The sequence below is a fragment of the Helobdella robusta genome, assembly GCF_000326865.2.
Source record: "Helobdella robusta unplaced genomic scaffold HELROscaffold_62, whole genome shotgun sequence".
NCBI lineage: Eukaryota > Metazoa > Annelida > Clitellata > Rhynchobdellida > Glossiphoniidae > Helobdella > Helobdella robusta.
In genome coordinates, this window is record NW_008705346.1 from 236,901 (window position 1) to 260,315 (window position 23,415).

The window sequence follows — 23,415 nt, forward strand, 5'->3', positions numbered from 1 at the left end:
GAGAATAAATTCAGATTTATTAATTTTTAGATCCAATTAGAAACTTATTTATTCAACGTATGTGTGTGTATGGGCGTGTGCATGTGTTTGTGTGTGTGTGTGTGTGTTTGCAAGTGTGTGTGTACGTGAGACTTTCTTTCGTGTTTTGTTGTCCTGGTGTCATTTTGTCTTGGCTGGATGGCTCTTTGTAACTTGAGAAGAAATTTTATGGCGGGAGATGGCGAGTATGAGTATGAAGATGGCAATTATGGTGATGATTGAAATAATATTTCAACATACCAATGTTTGAAGATACATAGACATACATACACATAAACGTACACACACACACACACACACACACACACATACATACATGCATACATACATACATACATACATACATACATACATACATACATACATGAATACGCACATACAAAGAAATCTGAACTTTCTATTCTCACACACGAGTCAAAAAATGTTGATAAAAGTAAATGATTAAGTGTAATGGCGTGTTTTTTCTCGTTTGTCTATCTGTTTGTTTGCCTGTTTGTTTGCCTGTTTGTCTATCTGTCTGTCCGTTTGTCTGCTTGTTTGTTTGTTTGTGTGTTTGTTTGTTGGTTGGGTAATGAGGTATGGTAGTTTTGTGGTTTTCGTTAGTTTAGTAATTGCGATGATGATAGCTGTGGGATGAGTTTAGTTGTGGTTCTTATGTCAAACTGTTGTCTGTGCTGCTGTCTGCAATCATAAGAACAACAAAACAACAGCGTAACGACAACAAAAGAAAGACGTGACAACAGAACAACAAAAATGTAACGACAACAATGTAACAACAAAACAACAATGCAACAACAATGCAACAACAACCAAATTGCAATGCAACATAAGATCAACAACAAGTAGCAACAAAATTACAACAATGTAACGACAATACAAACAGAGCAGCGGCAAGGAGTTGATTGATTCCAATTATTAATAAGCCAGTCAGGAACAAATTTCATTAATTGTCACTAATTATAACGTCTTAGTCGCGGTCATCGTCGTCATCACGACAACCTTCATCATCATCATCGTGACAATGACAACCATCATCATCATCATCATCATTATTATTATTATTATCATCATCATCATCATCATCGTCATCATCGTCATCATCACATCATAAAAACGATGAATAATTGTTTGTTGTTTCCCGAAATGGTAAAGGTCGCGTAAGGCTACCAAACGACGACGTTGATGATGATGACGACGACGATGATGGTAATGATGACGACGACGATGATGATGATGATGATGACTATGATGATGATGTCAATATTCTTTCTTAAAAACACGAAAACGAACTACCGTATAAAAGCAAGCTGAAGCAAGCAGACAAACACTATCCAACCAACAAATGCATGCAAACACACAGTTTAACAACATTAAAAGCACTTAAGTGTCATATATTTCAGTCTGCAATGACATCATCATCATCATCGTCATCATCTTTTTCATCCTCATTATCTTCTTCATCCTCATCATCGTCCTTTTCATCATCGTCATCATCATCGTCATCATCATCGTCATCATCATCGTCATCATCATCGTCATCATCATCGCTGTATAATCCTTTGGTAACGGTAGTTTCCCAGCAGAAAGTTGTCATTACACAATTACATTCCACAAAAAAGCTTACATGTACGTGCTATTGTACATACCACCTGTGAGTACTACTGTACTATGATGTAAGTGCTGACGTACATACGTGCGAGTAATTATGTACTGAGCTGTAAGTACGATTTGATGATCGTTTTAAGTGTTCTTTTAAATACATGCAACAACGTCTATGTCATTATGAAAACATTTGTAAACACACCTTCACACGTACATGCACACACACACACACACACACACATATATATATACACACATTTATATATACACAAACATAAGCAAACACACATTACACACGTACATTAAAGTGCATTTAAGATGAGTGTGTTATATTTCAATCTTTATTTATTCCTCCATTTTTGCCATAAATTTTCAAACTGTCGTCCGTCCATCTGTCTAATTAATTTGTTTGTTTATTCACTCAACCATTCATTCATCTGTCATTCATTCATTCTTTTGTTTGTTTGTTGATTCTTTAATTCTTTCATTTATTCATTTATTCTTTCATTTATTCTTTTATTTATTCATTCATTCATTCCATTCATTCATTCATTCCATCAGTCTATCATTCAATTTGTTCATTTACTAGTTCCCTATCCACATTCAACCGGCCAATCAATCAATCAATCACTCATTTATTCACTGAATGATACTTTTAAAAATTATATCAGGATGTATACAGGCGCACACATGCACACACGCACACACACAAAGATGCACACACACACGCACACACGCAGGTTTATATTCTCAAAGTTGGTGTTTTCACAAACATATGCGTTTAGTCTTGCAAACATCGTCATTCATTTTCCATTTGCTTGTTCAAATAAGCGTTTAACTAGTTTAATTGTGAATTGTTTGAAACAATTGTTTAAAAATTATACGTACGTGTTTGTGTGTGTGCGTGCGTGTGTGTGCGTGTGTGTGTGTGGAGTGTGTGTGTGTGTGGGTGCTTATACAAATGTTTGTTTATGCTAAAACATTGGCACTAACATGTGTGAATGCTAATGTTTATCATTTGAATGCGTTTGCTTAACATTTTGCATGTGTCAAACATGACTGTACTGTGCTCTCCATTGTATTCCGACACACACACACACACACAAACACACAAACGTACACACACATTCACGCACACACGCTTATTTATACAAGGATGTTGAATTTTGTGTCAAATTAAATTTTGACCCTAACTTGACCTTATTCTGGCATTTTGAACAATGACACAATCGCCAGCATAGCCACCATCATTACTATCACTACCATGGTATCATCATCATCACTATCATCATTATCACTGCTATCATCGTCATCATCATCATCAACAACAACAACAACGTCATCATCATCATCGACTAGCTTATAAACGGATCATAAATATACATGACTTTATAATGGCATCTTTATTAAGCCATCATCGTCATCGTCATAATGTTGCGTCATCATCATCAGCAGCAGCAACAACAACCAACAACATCATTATCATCATTAGCAGCAGCAACAACAATAACAACAACAACATCATTATCATAACGTCGTCTCGTTGTTATCATCATCATCATCATCATCATCATCATCATTGCAACCATCATAATTGTTTTGTTATTTTCGAAGCTATGTTAACCATCCAAATTTTTTTGATTATTATTACTTTTGTTTGACTTTATTTATTATTATTATTATTAAATCATAATTTTTATGGCAGGCATAATTTTCGGCATAATTTGAACGATCATTTTCTAAATCGCCGTACTTTCACTGTCGCTTTCACTTTAAGCCAATCATTATCATCATAACTTACTTATAACCTACTCATCATTGTCATCATCACCGTCATCATCATCATCATCATCATCATCATCATCATCATCATCATCCTCATCATCATCATCATCCTCATCATCATCATCGTTGTTGAATATATTATCATTTCCATCGTCATTATCATCATCGTCGTCATCATCACCGTCACCGTAATCATCATCGTCATCATCATCGTCATCATCGTCGTTGTCATCATCAAAATGCCATTAAAGCAACTTGACGCCTCTCCAATTTTTCCCTCATTATCTCTAGCATTTAATGTATGGGGGCAGTCATCAACTATCATCATTATGATGATGATGAAGATGATGATGATGATTCGTTTTGAGGTGACGATTAAATGATGATGTTGGTGGGAGTGAAGGTTGGGATGATGATGATGTTGAATTTGCAAAGACGATGATGATGATGAATTTGCGATGAAGAAGAAGAAGATGATGATGAATTTGCGATGAAGATGATGGCGATGATGATAATAAAAAAATTTCCTTAAACTTTAAGGAAATTTAATAAAAATTTTATCTTCACGATTTTTCTGAAAAAGTTAATTTAATATCTTCATAACCATCATCACAATCATCGTTATCGTCATCATCATCATCATCTGAATCCCCACCATCATTATAATCATCATCATCATCACAACCACCATCACCGCAATCGCTATCATCACCAAAAGACGGTCAAGCCCTGTTGGTGTAGACATCTCGTCAAACGTTAATAGCATCAGACTTTTGCATCCTGACCTGACACCATTGTTTGACCCCGCCGCATCAACTCTATCTGACCTAACTATAATCACATGACCTAATTGTAATAATGTGACCTAATTACATATCAATGTATTTCACTCAGTTGGATTACGATGTCAGCAGTAATCAAACTGTCATCATTGGATTTGCTCATTTCAGTGTGAACGAGAGAGAGAGAGGGAGGGATAGAGAAAGATAACAAGAGAGAGAAAGAGAGAAAGTGAGTGAGGAAGAAACAACAGAAACAAAGTAACAAAATTTAACAAAAAATTTGAAAAAATTTTGAAAATTAAGAGTAATAAATAATTAAAAATACTAATAACCATAAATGTACTAGCTGTCAACAGTGAGTTTTCTACTAGAAGGCAATAAATACCCTATTCGGGGTACGAGAACGATAAATCCTCTGTACTCCACTACTCTACTGGCGCTATCTTTCTTCATAAGTTATTGCCTTTGCTTCGCTCTACCAAAATCATTAGATGCTATTGTTACTATCATTGCTGTTGTATTGTTATTATTATTATTATTATTATTAAAAGTAATAGTCGTAATAGCAGTAGTATATTAATATTCATCATATTATTATTGCTGTTATTATTAATAGTAGTAGTACTAGCAGTAAAGTAGTAGTAGTAGTAGTAGTAGTAGCAGCAGCAGCAGCAGTAGAAGCAGCTGTAATAGTGGCGTAAGCAACTGTTATAGTACTAGCAGTACTAATTGTGTGGTATTTGAGCAGTATTTGAAAAATTATTTTTCACAAGAACAGTAACTTCAACAGTATTTTATTACAAACGTCCCTTTTTGAAGTTTTTCAGGGTTTCTAATTCCAGTACTTCATCTCGCCATCGTAAATTAGATGGAAAAAATAAATCTACCTTCACTGCTATTTTATCTTCACAGCAATTTCAATAACAACATTAACATCAACAACAATAGCAACAGCAATAGTAACAGCAACAACATCAACAACGTCATTAATAACAAAATCAACAACAATGAAAACAACATCAACAACATCAACAAAATCAACAACAACATCAACAACATCAACAACAACATCAACAAAATCAACAACATCAACAACATCAACAATATCAACAACAGCATCAACAACAGCATCAACAACATACCCAACGTTATAAATATTTCAAGACGCCAAGATTTACTCAACCAATTTCTTCAGTTGCGTATCGGCGAACATGTTTATTGAGGTTTAGGCATATTCCAGTCCAGAGTATACATATAAACACACTCACGCACACACATACACGCACACACATACACGCACACGAACACACTCACATTTAAACTGGCTACACTAATATTTACACACACACACATTTACACTCTCTCTCACGCACACACGAACACACACATAAAACTGGCCACACGCACACATACACGCACACACACATACATATTCAAACATACGCGAACAAATAAGTACATATTAATAAATAAATAAACCAATAAATAAATAAATAAATATTATTTGTATGTTTGTTTGTTTATACTTATACAAACATACATGCACGAAAAATGCACTAAATAAAATGTTTGCATAGGGAGAGGCATCTTTATGTTGTGTGTGTGTGTGTATGTGTGTGTGTGTGTGTGTCTGTAGCATTAAGAATTAAAGTTGGGTTGAATGGCTATATTATAAGCATTGTTATATTTTTTTATTATTTGAATCTATGTAAAAAAATTTTGATTGGACGACAAACTTTTTGGATTTCGTGGATGTCGCATGTTATCATGGATTGTTGTTTACCGTGTGACGTAACGATGACGTCATAATGATTGACATCCCCTTACTACATGAATTTAATTAGAAAAATGACAAGATAATAAGATAACCAAATGCATGCACAAGTACACGCACAAACATACACACACACACACATGTCCAAATTTAAACTAAAAACAAACATCAAATCTAAAGATCATAGAAATTAATAATCATCGGCTGGATACAAAATACAAAGAACATACAAAACTCTAGAGAACGAAAAGAAAACCAAAATTATTATTAAAAACAAAAAATACATGAAACTACTACAGGACTAGCAGCTGTAACAGTAGACATACGCGATGAAAACGAGACATCTAACGAAATGTGACATCGAGTCGTTTAAATTTCTGAAGAGTCTTTTTAATGTTTTAAATTATAAAATATTCATAGCTTCGTCTCTCAGAGCTTCAATGCCTCCATGCTCTGTTTGAGACGCAACACAAATACACAAAAACATACACACGCACGCACACATGCACACACACACACACGCACACACACACATGCACGCACACATCACAACACCAGGCCCATAATTATAAACATTCGCTCGCCACCAAGTAAAGAGTGTGCTTATTTGAAAGTGTTAAACATAAACATATATGATTCAAATCAAGCATTTGATGTTTTATGTGTGTGTGCGTGTGTATGTGTGTGTGTGTGCGTGTGTGTGTGTGCGTGTGTGTGTGTGTGTGTGTGTGTGTGTGGCCGACATCGATGATTGATTGCTTGATGGATGGATGGAGAGATGGAAAATAAATGAGTGAGTTGATGCATACATGAATGGAGTTTTATGTATGAAGTACAATGATTGATTTTTAAAATTATTATTTATTTAAAATGTTTTAGCTATGCCACAGTATAAGAAGTAGTAGTAGTAGTAGCAGAAGCAGCAGCAGTAGTAGTAGTAGAAGAAGTAGTAGTAGTAGAAGAAGTAGTAGTAGTAGAAATAGCAGTAGTGTTGTTAGTTGTAGTTCCAGTCAAAGTTTACAGTGAAAATTGATTTGTTGAGTTTAAAACGTCTATACATTTGTTTATATTCTCCCCAGATTATTTAAAAAATTTTTTTATTTCAATATTTATTTAAATCAATTTAAATATTAAAATTGCATCTTTTAATGGGCCAAAAGTTTTAGAGTTATCTATTTAACTAACTATTGGTCTGACTTTAATATAACAGTTTTAAAACTGGATACCATGCTGGCATGTGTTCATAGCAAAGTAAATTACTTCTGTGACTAATTTACTTTAAAGTGATTGTTCCTTAGATTATTTTCTTGGCAGTATCATCATCATCGTCATCGTAATCATCATCATCATCATCATCATCGTAATCATTACCAACTTGTCACTTGTACCTTTTTTTCATCACCATCATCATCATCCACTTTGATATCATCATTTCATCATCATCAGATTTGATATCATCATCATCGTTTTCGCCATCACCATCAACTTTGATATCATCATTTCATCATCATCAGACTTGATATCATCATCATCATCAGACTTGATATCTTCCTCATCATCTTCGCCATCACCATCATCATCATCGTCGTCATCACCATCATCATCATCGTCGTCATCATCATCACCATTGTGTCCTAGCTTCTCTTCATGACAGAAGTATTTCCACAGACTTTTCCATCGTCTCTCGTGTAATTATTTTTTATACAGTATTGTCAATTAACGTCATATGTGACATCAACGATGATTTTTCATCGTTAACATCAAAATCATCTTACTCATCGTCACCATCGTCACGTCGTTATCATCGTCATCATGGTCGTCATCAGCTTCATCATCATCGTCGTCGTCATCTTCGTCATCTTCGTTCCGAGAAATTAGACATTTTATTGTTTTTTTTAAATTTTTATTAAATAAATTTGCAAATAGCTATTTCGAGTTATAAATAACTCATCTTCAGTGCATTATATATAAGGTATGTAAGATATTTAATATAAAGGAAATTCCTTTAAAATGTCTAATTTCTCGGAAATTAATAAATTAAAAAGAAATATGAAAAAGTTGAACAATGTTGAAAGTAGTGTTGAATTTTTGATATATATATATATATATATATATATATATATATATATATATATATATATATATATATATATATATATATATGTTAGCAGCATCATCAACGACAACAACATCAGCAACAACAGCACAACAACATCAGCAACAACAGCACAACAACATCAGCAACAACAACACAACAACAGCATCAGCAACAACAACACAACAACATCAGCAACAACAACACAACAACATCACAAACAAAACCGTCACAGCATTTAAATTGAAAATGTCCATAAAACGCTTGACAAGCCATCAAACGGACCGTGTAAACAACATCAACTTTTCAAAAAAAAAAACACTAAAAAATCGATCAAAACAACACCAACACCAACATCAACAACACCAAATAACAACAACAACCAAACAACACCAACAACAAAACAATCGTTCATCCTTCGCGACGACATCATAAATACAAAATGGCTGAATGCATCGGGCTGTAACTAATTCATTTTTTTATGTTTTCAGTGTTTTCTGGATTGTTTTTCTTTTTTTTCAGTTTTCTACGTGTTTTTGTGTGTGTGCGCAATTGTTTGTTTGTTGATGTTTGTATGTATTTGTGTGTATGTATGTATGAGTATGTATGAGTGATTATCTGATTGTATATATTTGCTTATGTTTGTATATTTAGAATTAATTTGTATTATTTAGGATTGTCTCTAGGCCACTTTTGTATGTGTCATGTTTATATGCTTTTTGAGTTTGTTATGTATATTTATACATTTTTTCTTGATTTAGTTTTTTGTATGTTTTTGTCGGTTTGTTTGTTTCATTTGTTTGAATGTTTCTACATATGTTGGACTTTTAACCTAGCAAAATGTTAAGCTGTGGTGTCTTTTTTACAGGGTTTCTTTACGACTTCGAGAATTGTTTAGAAAAAATTTCGCATGTTTATGGCTTTCTGTAACTCATGTGCGTTTTGTTTTTGATTCAGCGTTTCAGTCATCATTCATTCTTTCATTTAATATTCATTCATTCAACCATTCACGCATCCATTCATCCTTGCATCCATTCATCCATGCATCCATTCATCCTTTCATCCATTCATCCATTCATTATAATACCTGGCCTGTAGACCACGCCTGTGTGTCTGGCACATGTGTTCATACATTGTTTCCCTTCATTCACTCGTGTGAAATTGTTTTGTCTATTTTCTTTTAATAATTGTCGGCTTGTATTGTTCTGCGGTGGAAAATTGTTGATCCGTCTGAGTTTTAGTGTTGTGTTGTGTGTGTGTGTATTGTTGTTGTTGTTGCTGCTGCTGCTGTTGTATGTTGTTGTTTGTATGCCCTTTGTATGTTGCTGTTGTGGTGTTTGTATTTTTTTTATTGTATGCTGCTGTTGTCGTGTTATATGTGTTCTTTATATGCTGCTGTTGTGTTTGTATGTTGTTTGTATGTTCATTGTGTGTTGTTGTTGTTTGTATGCTCTTTGTATGTGTTGTTGTATGTTAGCTTGTTTCGAATCTCCAAATTCAAATTTTTCCTGTCTTCATCACATTAAAGAAACGCATGAAAAAAAAATTTTTTGCACGTTGTAATATTTCCAAATATGATTTTACGTCCAAGGCTTGCAAATGCGCCTCATGGTGTCCAGTTTTACTATCACACGCACAGTTGTATACATTCATTTCTGTTTTCCTCGTTCGATTTTATAGTGGTGATCTTTGAGGAAGAATTTATTTAACTTTTTTTGTGTTTGTTCTCGTTTGTTTGTCTTTGTTAGTTTTCATTCTTGAAACATGTTTACTATTTTTAGCTCATTGTTTAAACTTTACGTAACGAACTTTCCTTTTTTTTTATAAACATCGAATTTTTTAACTTAATGACGTCATAAAAAGTTTATAGCAATGTTTGTTTACTTTGTTATTTATATTTTTAAGGCTTTGACTACTATAAATGTTTATTCTACGTTTATTCACCCATGTTTCTATTGTGTTTATAAGCAGCAATGAGCAGTTTATGTATTTTAGCAGAATCCAACACGCCTTCGATAATTATAAGCCACACAAATTTGCCAGCCTCCTTTGTTCTAACAAATCATTTATGATTTACCGGTCTAATGATTCTTACGTATTTTAACATTGACGTTGTTGTTATTATTATTGTTGTTGTTGTTGATGATGTTGTTGTTGTTGTTGTTGTTATAAAAAAAACGCCAGATAAAAAAGCAAAAAGCATGGCGTGCAAGTTAATATCTATTTACATTTCTTTGGGGGTAGCATATGGTGGCCAGCTATATTATCGTCTGCCTAAGTAGATATGGCGTGATTTTTTATTAATTATCGCTTGCTTGATTTTATGTAGAGAAAAAAAAAATTGAAGTTTTTCTTATGTTTATGTATCTTTGTTTATTATGTTTATGTATCTATGTTTGTTTTGTTGATGTATCTATGTAATTTTTGTGTATCTATGTTTGCTATGGTTATGTATCTATGCTTGGTATGGTTATGTGTGTCTGTAATACAGATTCTGAATTATTTTGGCGTTTTTAAGTTTGTATTATTTCTTTGTCAGAATCTATTTTTGTTTTTGTTTAAATTAAGTTTTTTTGGTTATACGGACAATAACGTTTTATTATTTATATTTTAAATTCAATTTCAGTCTCCCAGTTAATCTGGCTGTGAATCTAAGGAAGATTTAATTAAATTCTTTTCTTCCTTCCTCTTGTTTGCATTTTTGGTCGGTATGTATGTTTGCAAGTTTGTGTGTTTGTATATATGTCTGTCTGTGTCTATGTACCTAGGTTTGTGTGTTTGTATGTTTGCTTTGTATGTATCGTATCGTAAAATTAAATCGTATCGTATCGTTTGTGTGGGCGTTTGTATGTATGTTTTTATGTATGTGTGCTTGTATTTCAGTATTTATGTACTTAAGAATGCAATATTTTTTTGGTGGCGTTTAAGTAAATTTTTGTGTCAAATGATTATAAACATGAATGTGTGAATGCGTATGAATGGATTGATAGATAAATGAATGAATGCATGAGTGAATGAATGAATGAATGAATGCATGAGTGAATGAATGAATGAATGAATTGATGGATGGGCAAATGGATGAATGAATGACTTGTGTGCATTAATGTAGGCATCGTATGCTTGGAGAATTTATAAGTTGTAGAATATAAAAATATTGCTTTTCAAGATATTAAATAAATGATTGATGACGACGATGACGATGATGATCAAGAGGAGGATGATAATGATGATGATGATGGCGATGTTGATGATGATAATGGAAATTTTGATAATGATACCATACTACAAAAAACGATTTACCATATTGATGATGATGGATATGAATGATTATCTTTATGAATATGCAAATGATCTGACTTGATGGTAATGAGGAAGATGACGGCGATGACGATGATACTGGTGATGATGATATAATGATGATAATGATGATTTACGACAGGGCTTTGTTTATAGTCATCGGCGCGTTGGGCATTGAATTTCAATGAGCTATTCATATCCTAATAAAAACAACAACAACTGCAACAATAACAACAGCAACAATAACAACAGCAACAACAACAACAGCAATAACAACAACAACAATAACAACAACAATAATAATATTAATAATAATATTAATAATTTATTAGTATTTTTATTAGTAGAAGTTATTAATTATTGTAATTTGTCATCCATTGTTTCGGCTGGTGCTATCGCGAATACAACCAAGCTGATTACACTTGGGATTAAAACTCAAGTTAGTAGTTGTAACAGCAGCTGTAACTTCAAATGCAGTAATTTTAAAACTGTGTAAGTGATAAAGAGTAACAGAGTAGTAGTAGTAGTAGTAGTAGTAGTAGTAGTAGTAGTAGTAGTAGTAGTAGTAGTTGTTGTTGTTGTTGTTGTTGTTGTTGTAATAGCAATAGTAATCATAGTAGTTAGCAAATAATATTGATTATAGTCCATTTTTTGCTTCAGTAAAAATGATTTTAATATTAGTAGTAAAGGGAGTAACATTGTTGTGATAACCATAGTAGTAGTAGAAGTAGTAGTCTAGTAGTTGCGGCAGCATTAGTAGTAGCCGTAGTAGTAGCTGTAGTAATAAAGCTACGGTATTAAGTACGGAAACACCAACCATGCATGCAACACAGTAAAATCAATAACATCAATAATAACATCAACAACAGTAACAAAAACTACAACATCAACAACAATAACAATAAAAATAATAACAATGATAACGTTAATAATAATAAAAATAATAAATCAATAAGTTAAGCCACTAGAACAACATTAACAACATCAGCGCGATCAATCACGAATGTAATTACAATAATACTACTAATAATAATAATAACAACAATAATAATAATAACAACAAATACAAAAACATTCACAGCAATAGTAACAACAACATCGACAAATAAATAAACAAACAACAACAACAACGGGCAATAATTTGTAATTACAGGAAAAACATCATTAAAAAAGAATACCAACAGCATGACGTCATCTCATCTATGATATCAAAAACCACAAAGAACAAACAAACAAACAATAATATTAATAGCAAAAGAACGGCAATAATAAAAAACAAATAATAAGAATAAGAACCAATAAAACAAAAACAACATTATTACAACAATGGCAGTAACAACAACTACAACAACAATCGCACAATAACATTAACGTTCGTTAACAACATTAACACTTAATAACAGATAAAATCAACTCTAGCAGCATACAACTAAAACAACAAATCAGAAACAACAACAACAATGACACCAGCAAAACAACAACAACAACATATTTGAGACTCTCTCAAGCAATCCATCATGGCGGCTGGATAAGTTACTTCCGGTTCAGGAGTGTGATCGATGATCTTTTTTTTTGTCCATGCTATTTTGTCTTTGCTTCTTTTTAGGTGTCTCTGCTTCTTTTAGTTATCTATGCTTCACTTCTTTCGCTTTCTTTCTTTTTTCTTTTTTTCCTTCTTTCTCTCTCTTTTTCTCTCTCTCTTTCTACAAGCATTCTATCATATAGTATGGAATGTTTCTGTGCTTGTGCTTTAATGTCTTTTCATATACTCTTCATCTATATTTTATGGGCGATAAATGAGTGTTTTTATTATCTATGTTCACTGAGTTGTCTATGCCGTCATTTATCAGGCATTTATTTCATTTTTTCTTTGTTTTTATCAATACGAAAAAAATGGTTATTTTTCTTCGCGAAACTTGTAGAAATGACTTGTCGTTGTTTTAACATGCCTTCATATTATTATTATATATTATTATTATTATTATATTATTATAATTGATATTAGTGAAAGTACAGTACTTATCAGTACATATGCACACTACAAACACACACTCAAACACGCCCACATCATCATCATTATTACCACCATCACCATCATCATTATCAACATCAACGACTAACATTGATTTATCATTATTATTACTACTATTACTATTATTACTATAATTATTATAATTATAATAATTATTATTATTATTTTAACTATCGTTATCAGGAGGCGACTTGACCGAGGTTTGCAACAGCAACCATTTTGAAGGCCGGTGCCTCGATGACGAGGTCATCATTATCGAGACCGCCCAGTATGGAAGATTACAAATCGGTAGTGACGATGGTGTGGTGATGATAGTGATGACGGTAATGATGATAGTTACGGTGGTGATGGTGATGATGATGATGGTTATGATGGTTTTGATGGTCATGACAATGATAATGGTAGAGTGAAAATGACGATGACGACAAATTAAATGATCGTAAATATTTATGATAATCTATGATGATTTATGATAATTTATGGTAATTTATTCCTGGCAAGGTCGTTGCATGACTGAAACGTTGGGCTATATCAACTGCGTCAATGACGTCACGACGATCGCCGAAACACACTGTTCCGGAAAGAGGAAGTGCTCGGTCAGAGTTGACGACTCCATGTTCCTGGGTTCGAATCCTCCTTGTAACCCGGAAGTGAAAAATCATCTCTGGATAAGCTACAGCTGTCAGAAAGGTGAGGAAAATAAGTAAGATGATGATGATGTGGTGTGACTTTTGATGATGATACAGGTGGGAATGATGACGGAGCTGGTGATTCTTACGAAGAGTTGATTCAGTGATAGAATTAAGTTTTGAGTCATTTTTAAATTTCACGAGTGGTAGGCTAAATCTGGAAAAAAAAATTATGACATACCTGGAACCACCAACAACAAATGATTTAAAGATTGATTGATTGTCATGGTTTAAAACAAAATATACAAACGAAACATACATAGATAGAAACATACGAACGAAATTTGCAAAACAGACAACATACCAACAAACGTACAAAACAAACATGCAAAAAAACAACTTACTAAACAAACATAGAAAAGGAAAAATGAATTAAGAAGAAGTTTTGTTGTGTATTGCAAAATGAGGAAATGACGGATGGAACGTAATTAAATCCAGCGAAAAATATTTCATTTAGAAATGGATCGGCTATAAGACATATGAACGCTCAATTGCACATACAAAAACATACAAGTACATACATTCAAACATTACGTATGCTTCCATTTACAGACATACAATACATACAAACATACACAAACATGATATACAACATAAACATACGAATAAAATTAAAAAAAAAACAATTATTTGTTTACTTATACAAAAGGAGTTTAAACATTTAATAGAGAAGAAACAAAGCATACAAAATAAAGATATGTGTTGGTATGCGTGTGTATGTCTTTGTGTGTGTATGTGTGTGTGTGTGGCGCTGTATTATATAGTGCGGAAAAAACAATTCTCTTCATCCCACTCAATCAATCAATCATATGTATGATCTTCTCAAATCCCGTACTTCGCAGTTCACTCAATCAGCTGGCTCTCCAACCAACCAATCAATCAGTTCCAACCGGCCTGTCAATCAAATAACTAATCAACTCATCCGTCATTCAATCAATCAAACAATATATCAATCAGTTAACCATCAATCATTTGATCAATCAGTCAACCAATCAATTAATCAATCAATCAATTAAAACAATCAATTAAAACCATTAATTAAAACAATCAATTAAAACAATCAATCCATCAGTTAATCAATCAATATACCAATTTATCAATCAATCAATTAATCAATCAATCAATCAACTATTCATTCAAACAAGAAAAAGAAAATGGTTTTATTTTAAAGTAACTTTTGTTTGGATTAAATCTCCGAGATTGATGATGGTGATGACGACGACGACGATGATGATGGCGATGGTTATGATAAGACTTATGATGACGATTGTGGGTATGAGAAAAATATTTTAATATACACGGATCTTCGTATTCTAAACCAATGTGACGCTAAAAATATATTACCAGAAATAATTAGATCTTGAAGTTTTGTAAACTAAAATTCTTTTGGCGTAAGTTATAATGATAAAATGAAAAAGAAGAGGAAAAAGTAGAAGAAGATGATGATGATGATGACGATGGTGGTGGTGATGATGATAGAAACATTACAATAACATAAAAAGAGTACTGCGTTCTGGGGTCATTCGTTCCACCAATCTATCACACCCCACAACCAAGCCAACCTGCTCTCAACTAATTAATATTCATGAGGGCCGATATAAATATTCAAATGAGGCAGTCCCTCGGGCCTAAGTACGGCCTCATTAATATGCATGCGGAATCTAGCAGGGCCCGTTAAATATGGTAGCATGACCTCATCGATCACGTGCTATTGACAATGAGATGAGGTAGAGGGTGGCGATGGAAAGAGTCTCGGTTGAGGCCGTTGGTGGTTGTGGTGGTTTTTAATGAAGCTGCTGCTGCTACGCTTGCTACTGCTACTACAACTGCTGCTAATACTGTTGCAGCTACTGAAATTTTCTTATTATATTCAATCTTCGCTATTATTATTTGAATATCCCCTTTCATTTTTAGCAAGCAGCAAATTTTCAAGCTGCCGATTCCAATAAAATCTAAACGTAAATCATCAACCAGACATTCCGACACTCAACAGTTTCATAATTATTCATTTAATCATTCGTCACGTATGTTCAATCAATCAATCAACCATCAATCAACTATTCGATCCACCGATAAAATTTTTGATCAACCAATCAACAAACCAACCAACCAATCAACCAACCAATCAATCAACCAACCAACAAACCAACGCAGTGATTGTCCCGACAACCAACTGCCTTAGCAGCGATAACAAAATGAGAACCGTCATTCATCTAAACGATTACATGTCTACGCATCTCAGCTCTTCTTCCTCTTCCTCTTCTTCATCATCAAAAATCATCCAGGCATTTTTAACATCGACGCCAAGAACCACAACTACAAAAACGCCGCTGCACGCCGACAACGCGAAGCAACAACGAACGCAAAAAATAAAATTATTCCTATCAAGCGCCATCTCTGAACAGACGGGGTGTGGTCTGAGTGAGAATCCGTGGGTGCTGATGGCAGGCCCTGGTCAGAGGATCAACATAACGGTCATTGATTTCTCCCAAGAATCCTTACAATTACCGGAACCGATGGACAACAAACGGGTCTACTCCAGCCAGAATCCGACCTACAAACAGATGGACAAATCGAGAAACCGAACTTCAGAGTTCACCTGTCGAGTTTTAGCGAATATTCGAGAAAGTAGTTTTGATGGCATCTCTACGGTTTGCTCGGGGCAGGGGAAGGTGGTGAACGTGAAGACGTCCACCTCCAACAAAGTCGAGTTGAGGTTCCACGGGAACAGGGTTCTGAGTGATGGTAGCGGTAGTGGTAGTGTTGGTGCTGGTGGGATTGCTAAGCCCGCGGTTCGACTGCATTCTCATTTCCTGTTTCAAATTGAAGGTGAGTAAGTTGCCGTGATTGTATTTTTTAATTTATTATCTTTGACGTATTATTTTTATCTCTCAAACGTATTAAATAATTATTAGTTTTTTACACCACATCGCAACTCACCATAACCAACCACAATTAACTACAACCAACTACAACCAACCACACCACACAGTCTTGGGCTGTGCCACACCGACCTACCCCGCACCTATGACCGCCAAAAGAATTGGTGACCTGCTGATGGTGGAGTGCAACAAGGGTGGCGCAAGTAGTGGAGGGACCGGTTGGACCCTTACCTGTATCAATGACGTCTGGATTGGTAACCATGGAAACTGCAGCCACGGTGAGTCACGTGATGTTGTGACGTAGATGCTGTGACGTAGATCGTGTCATCATTTTCTCCGGTAAATCGTTACTTTTGTCATCAATGTCATCATCATATCTTTAAATTTCATTTTATTTATTTTTTTAATTATTATTAAATATTTCTACAGCATCTTCGACAATTTCTGAGAAACTGGAAAATCTTTTTCCGTATGGTTAGAATAACTTTTGAATGACAAATTATTTTTCTAATTTTAATACCTACTACCACTTTTAATACTACGGCTGCTACTACTACTACTGCTACTACTGCTGCTGCTACTACTGCTGCTGCTACTATTACTACTACTGCTGCTGCTACTACTACTGCTGCTGCTACTGCTGCTACTACTGCTGCTGCTGCTACTACTACTACTACTGCTACTACTGTTACTACTACTAATACTATTTTTTCTTCTCATGTTATAAACACCTGTTACATTTACATTAAGGCAGCTAATAACACTAATCACCGATCATAACAACAACAATAACAATAGTTTTTAATAACTGTCGATCGATTATCCAATAATAATTATGGTTATTTTCATTTATTGTTATTATTATTAGTAGTAGTAGTTGTTGATGTTGTTGTCGTAGTAGTAGTAGTAGTGTTAGTAGTAGTAGTAGTAGTAGTAGTAGTAGTAGTAGTAGTAGTAATAGTAGTAGTAGTAGTAGTAGTAGTAGTAACATCGTTGTTACTATTGTCATCAATGTTATAATAATATCAATTGTGCTTCTAATCTAAAGTCATTTCAATTCCTATCAATAATTTTCATAACTACCATTAATTATAACCATAATAACTCTAATTATAGTAAATTACAGTGTTAATGGCATAATTAAATGCAAATGTAATAATAATATTCGCCCGACAGCAACATCTGTCGTTACCATTGGAGTGATTGCAGTCTTTATGGTCTGTTTGATCTTAACAGCTGGTGTCTTCTGCATTAAATGGCTAGTAACATTTTCTAATTCTATTATTATATTATAATAATAATTATTACTATTGTATCTATTTCTATTAATATATAATAATAATTATTATTATTATTGCTGTTATTTCGTTAATGAAATTAATACTGAAGATAGTTGTTTTAAGTTGTTTGTGTGAGTAGATGTGTGCGTGTGCGTGTGTGTTCGTGCCTGTGAAACTATTTGCATGAATATTTGAAAAAAGCATCTCAAATTTTTATTATTCAAGAACAAATTTTTAAGAACCTTTCTTCCGTCTTACTTACTTAATCATACATTAGGAACGGTTCAAATTCCCCATTGTCCTATTTTTAGCTTTAATCCGGACATTAGGAATCCTCAAATGAACTAAAAGCACCAAAAAATGCATGAACAAATCCAAGCATGGCTTCTTACAGTTTGAAGCAAGCGACCATAGACATTAGAAAAGGCAAAAATTATTGTAAAAACAACAACAAACTTATCAAAAAAATTTAATTATAAAGCTTTGCGATGGGGTGAACGGCCGGCATCCTTCAAACTGGAAACAGCTGCCGTTAAAAAATTATTAAACCATTAACAACATATAAACCATTAAACCGTAAACAATTTGCACATACAAGACATAGAATCATAAACCACGTAGAGCCATGACGTCATAAACAACGGAGAACCTATTACGGCATAGACAACACAAAACCACAAACATATGAACCTTTTATCGCCCACTGCACAACTTACGTTACCAAAGAACACAAATCGTCTTTACGCTGTTATAGACTAAGTAGGTTGAAAAGATCGTAAATAAGCAGGCTAGTTTTTCCTAGTGGGCAATCACATCTGCGCAAACTCACAAAATATTTGAGCTTTAAATTTTAGCTTGCTCATACAAAGAGACACACACATACACACACACACACTTAAATACACACAGATTTATGCAAGAAGATATACAAAAAAAATTTCTCATTCCATTTGATTAAACGAGGATTTTTTTCATCTTGAAAAAATTCTTAAAATGCAAACACTACACCAACATACGCTGTAACTTACAATAAATTTGAATCATATTCTCTTACAAGACAATTTTGAAATAAACATACAATTACACGATCAACGTTTAACACACACACACACATAACACACACATGCATACACAGACACACATACATCAAAACTACGCATAAACATTTATACACACATACATCAAAGCCGACAATGGAACATTAGCGTTAAACTTGAAATATACCCACCTCTTGTACCACAACTCTTCATAAATACCTCGCTTTACTTTTTCATTTTTTTAAAAGGTGAAAAAAAATTTTGTTCTTTGCCTAGAAAATTTTTTTGTATATTTATAAGAAACTGTTTTGTTGTTTTTCTTGATGTATGTGTGTATGCATGTGTGTGTGTGTATGTGTGTGTGTATGTGTGTGGTGGTGTATGTATGTGTATATAAGGTTATGCATATACCTCAATTTTTTTCCTAATTAATTTTTTACCCTGTTGTTTTCATGACCAACAGAATCTAGATGTATAAAAAAGATTCTTCGCGAAAAATTTTTATTCCAATGGTCCGTTTTGTTAATTTGCTCGAAGCAATTCATGTATCATTTAATTTTTTTTTGTTTTGAAAAAATTATCTTTCATGAAATTTTTTGTATGTGTGTGTTTGTGTGTGTGTGTGTTTGTAGTTGACAAGGCTCTGAAAATAAAAAACACCAGCAAAAACAATAAAGATAAATCTTTTTGTTGCATGTTTAGGCACAGTGCTTTTCTTGGCTCATGGTTTTTTTGTCAAAATTTGTTAAAAAAAATTTTTTTTTCTTGTTTACATTAGTTTTGTATTTTTTTTTATCATGTGATTGTATATTTATGAATGTTTGTGTATTTTTTGTATAGTTTTTATCTGTCATTTATTGTTGAAAAATGCAATTCTGGAAAAACTGGTTAGCTGTTGCTTTTTTTCAGTGCTAATATTAGTATTGCAATTCTTTTGTGGTGGTTATTATTAATTATATTATTATTATTATTATTGACCTTTATTATTATTATTATTGTTGTTGTTGTTGTTATTATTATTCTATAGTTGTTATTATTATTCTATAGTTGATTACGGCACTATTGAGCTTGATTAATGTTGTAAATGATTAGAATTGTTGCCAGTCAGCTGAACGAGACATATCTATCTAACCACCTATCTAAAAACCAACACACACACACACACACACACACCCACATATATATATATATATATATATATATATATATATATATATATATATATATATATATATATATAGACTTACATACACACACTCACATACGCACATACAAACACACACACACATACAAATCAACCGAGTCACACTTTGAATCAAAAGCACATATTCATCTATTTAAAAAAAACTGATTATTACGATTGTAAAACAATAATTAAATTAATAACGATAATAATAATAGTAATAATAATATTTAATATGACATTTATTATTATTATGCTGATTATATAATTAAGTCGGATGAAAAGCTTATTAAAATGTTTACGTATGTATGTACGTATGCCTGTGTGTATGTTCATATGTTTGGTTTTATTCCTTAAAGCGTGTATGTGTGTATGTACATGTATGTGTATGTATGCGTGTGTGTGTGTGTGTGTGTGTATGTATGTATATGTGTGTGTTTTTGATAATACCCTGCATCATTATTATTGATTGCATATTAAGGCCTTATGGATTGTTCACAGAAATTCATTACATTATATGTGTGTGCTGTGCGTGCAATGCTTGTGAGCAAGCAGAGCACGCACACACACATACATATAACATACATACATCACATGCACGCATACGTTCAAACAAACATACAAACAAACAATCAGTCATTCAACCATACATGCAGACTGACACAGATAAACACACAATATGCAGTGGGTATTTATGTATATGTATGTATTATTTACATATACAAACAATGCATCAAAACAAAGGATACAAAAGATACAACAGTTTCAGAGGAAACAATAGATACAAAAGAGCTATAGGGTACCAAAGATACAAAAGATAGAAAAAATACAAATGATGCAAATACACAAACATAATAAATCATCCAACTCTTTATCTCTGCTCCGTCCTGCGAATTTTTTTTTGTTTTTTTTTGTTTTTTTTTGTTTTGAAACATTTTTTGATTCAGTTTTGTTAATTTTTCTTCTATTTTTTTATTTGAAATATTATTCTAAGCACTTTCATTAAGATTAAATTAATTTGCTTTTTCTTTTCGAAAGTGAAAATTTACTAAAGAGACAAAGTAAAGGAAGAGAAAATGAGAGAGAGGGAAAGAAAGAGAGAAGAAAAAAGAAGGAGACAAAAAAGAGAAATAAAAAGAGAGAGAGAGAAAGAGAGAGAGAGAGAAAAGAATAAAAGGATGGATGATAAGTAGGAATGCAAAACAGTATCGAGCACATGACGCGTGTGTACTATGAGTACTTTTGTGTGTGTGTGTGTGTATGTATGTGTGTATGTGTGTGTGTGTGTGTGTGTGTGTGTGTGTGTGTGTGTGTGTGTGTGTGTGTGTGTGTGTGTGTGTAGATAGATGTGTGAGTGTTTTAGTTTATGTTATTGATTATCATTTCATTGGAAGCACATTGTTTCTGTGGAATATTGTGCGGGAATGGGTGTGTTGTGTGTGCGCGTATTTGTATTTAATGTGTCTGTGTGTTTGTGTGTTTTTGAGTGTCTGTGTGTGTATTTTTGTGTGTCTGTTTGTGTGTTTGTCTAGTAGTAATAAACGTTTTTCCATTATCTACTAGTTACACGTAGATGATGATGACAAAGATATAGATGGTTATGTGATGACGACACTGATGGTGTTAATAACGCAGCGAAACGTTGAAATAAGTCAACCAGCTGTTGTTAAAACTTCATTAGAGTAAACAAAAAACCACAGAAAACGCGAATAAAACTGAAGAAAATAAAAAATGATGATTTGATGGTTTTCCATATATTTATGTTTTTCCTCCCCTTTTTCTACATTTTTCGTAATTTAATTAATTCGAACAGGTGGAGTGTGCACCTAAAATGGATATATCATTCGGATGTATACACGAACAAATGTGGCGTTTGTGGCGTGTTCGTTTGTCTGTTCGTTCGTTCGTTCGTTCGTTCGTTCGTTCGTCTGTTCGTCTGTTGTTTCCATGTTTATTTTCATATTTGTTTCTACGTTTGTTTGTTTATTTGTATACATTTTTGTTGTGTTTGTTTTTTTTAGGCCTCAGTCTGTTTGTTTGTGGGTGATTGTGCTGCCATCATTATCATTATCATCATAGTTATCATCATCATCATTACAGCCAGCATCGTCATCGTCATCATCCATATCGATATGTTGTATGATAATTGTATGACAAATATGTACATGGAAACCAATTATGCCTCTGCGTGTTACATCCTCGTCATCATCATCATCATCATCTTTATCATCCTCATCTTTATCATCATCATCTTTTTCTTCTTCTTCTTCACTCACATCATCATCATCTTCGTCGTCAACTTCATCAATTAATCATCAAAACACAAAACAACTACTCGCAAATATGCACATACATATTGTCACACACACACACGCACACACACACACACGCACACACACACATACACCTACACATACACATCATATTAAATATAAACATACACACAAATACACATACACACATATTTACATATCACTAGCATATTTACACATATCCACACATACGCTCAGCCAATAAAAGTCCTGAATTTCTAGCATAGACAGATAAATGCCGATTCAATTATCTGTCTATGGCATGTTATTTGGTGTCGTCTTGTCTCTTACATCTATGCATATTATATCTATGCATATTATATCCATGCATATTATATCTATGCGTATTAACTATCAGTGTGTATGTATAATTTATTTATCTATGGGTGTTATATCAATGTATGTATCTTGTATCTATGTGTATATCCAAACACGCTATTCAAACAAAACATGCACGCGTATAGATAGATACACACACAAACACATACATAACTATCATATTAACTATCAGTGTGTATGTATAATTTATTTATCTATGGGTGTTATATCAATGTATGTATCTTGTATCTATGTGTATATCCAAACACGCTATTCAAACAAAACATGCACGCGTATAGATAGATACA

General features: G+C 33.2%; 3 protein-coding genes across 3 annotated transcripts in view; all 3 read left to right on the plus strand.

The window, feature by feature from the left end:
* Positions 1–10,278: 10,278 nt before the first annotated feature.
* HELRODRAFT_180473 (hypothetical protein) lies at positions 10,279–14,202 on the plus strand (the record flags this gene model as incomplete). Its single annotated transcript, XM_009029787.1, has 4 exons — positions 10,279–10,327; positions 13,590–13,706; positions 13,908–14,096; positions 14,153–14,202. The coding sequence occupies 4 exons, from the start codon at positions 10,279–10,281 to the stop codon at positions 14,200–14,202; spliced, it is 405 nt and encodes a 134-aa protein (XP_009028035.1).
* Positions 14,203–16,290: 2,088 nt separating this feature from the next.
* On the plus strand, positions 16,291–19,211 carry HELRODRAFT_180474 (hypothetical protein; the record flags this gene model as incomplete). Its single annotated transcript, XM_009029788.1, has 5 exons — positions 16,291–16,924; positions 17,088–17,255; positions 17,407–17,451; positions 18,154–18,194; positions 19,167–19,211. 5 exons carry the CDS (start codon positions 16,291–16,293, stop codon positions 19,209–19,211), a joined length of 933 nt encoding a protein of 310 aa, XP_009028036.1.
* Positions 19,212–21,205: 1,994 nt separating this feature from the next.
* The window catches only part of HELRODRAFT_193883 (hypothetical protein), a gene marked incomplete at its 5' end in the record, with an annotated part of 5,617 nt that continues 3,407 nt past the window's right edge, over positions 21,206–23,415 (plus strand). The window contains one exon of the mRNA XM_009029789.1: positions 21,206–21,276. Within this exon, the coding sequence (XP_009028037.1) occupies positions 21,206–21,276 (71 nt within the window). The remainder of the gene's footprint in view (positions 21,277–23,415) is intronic.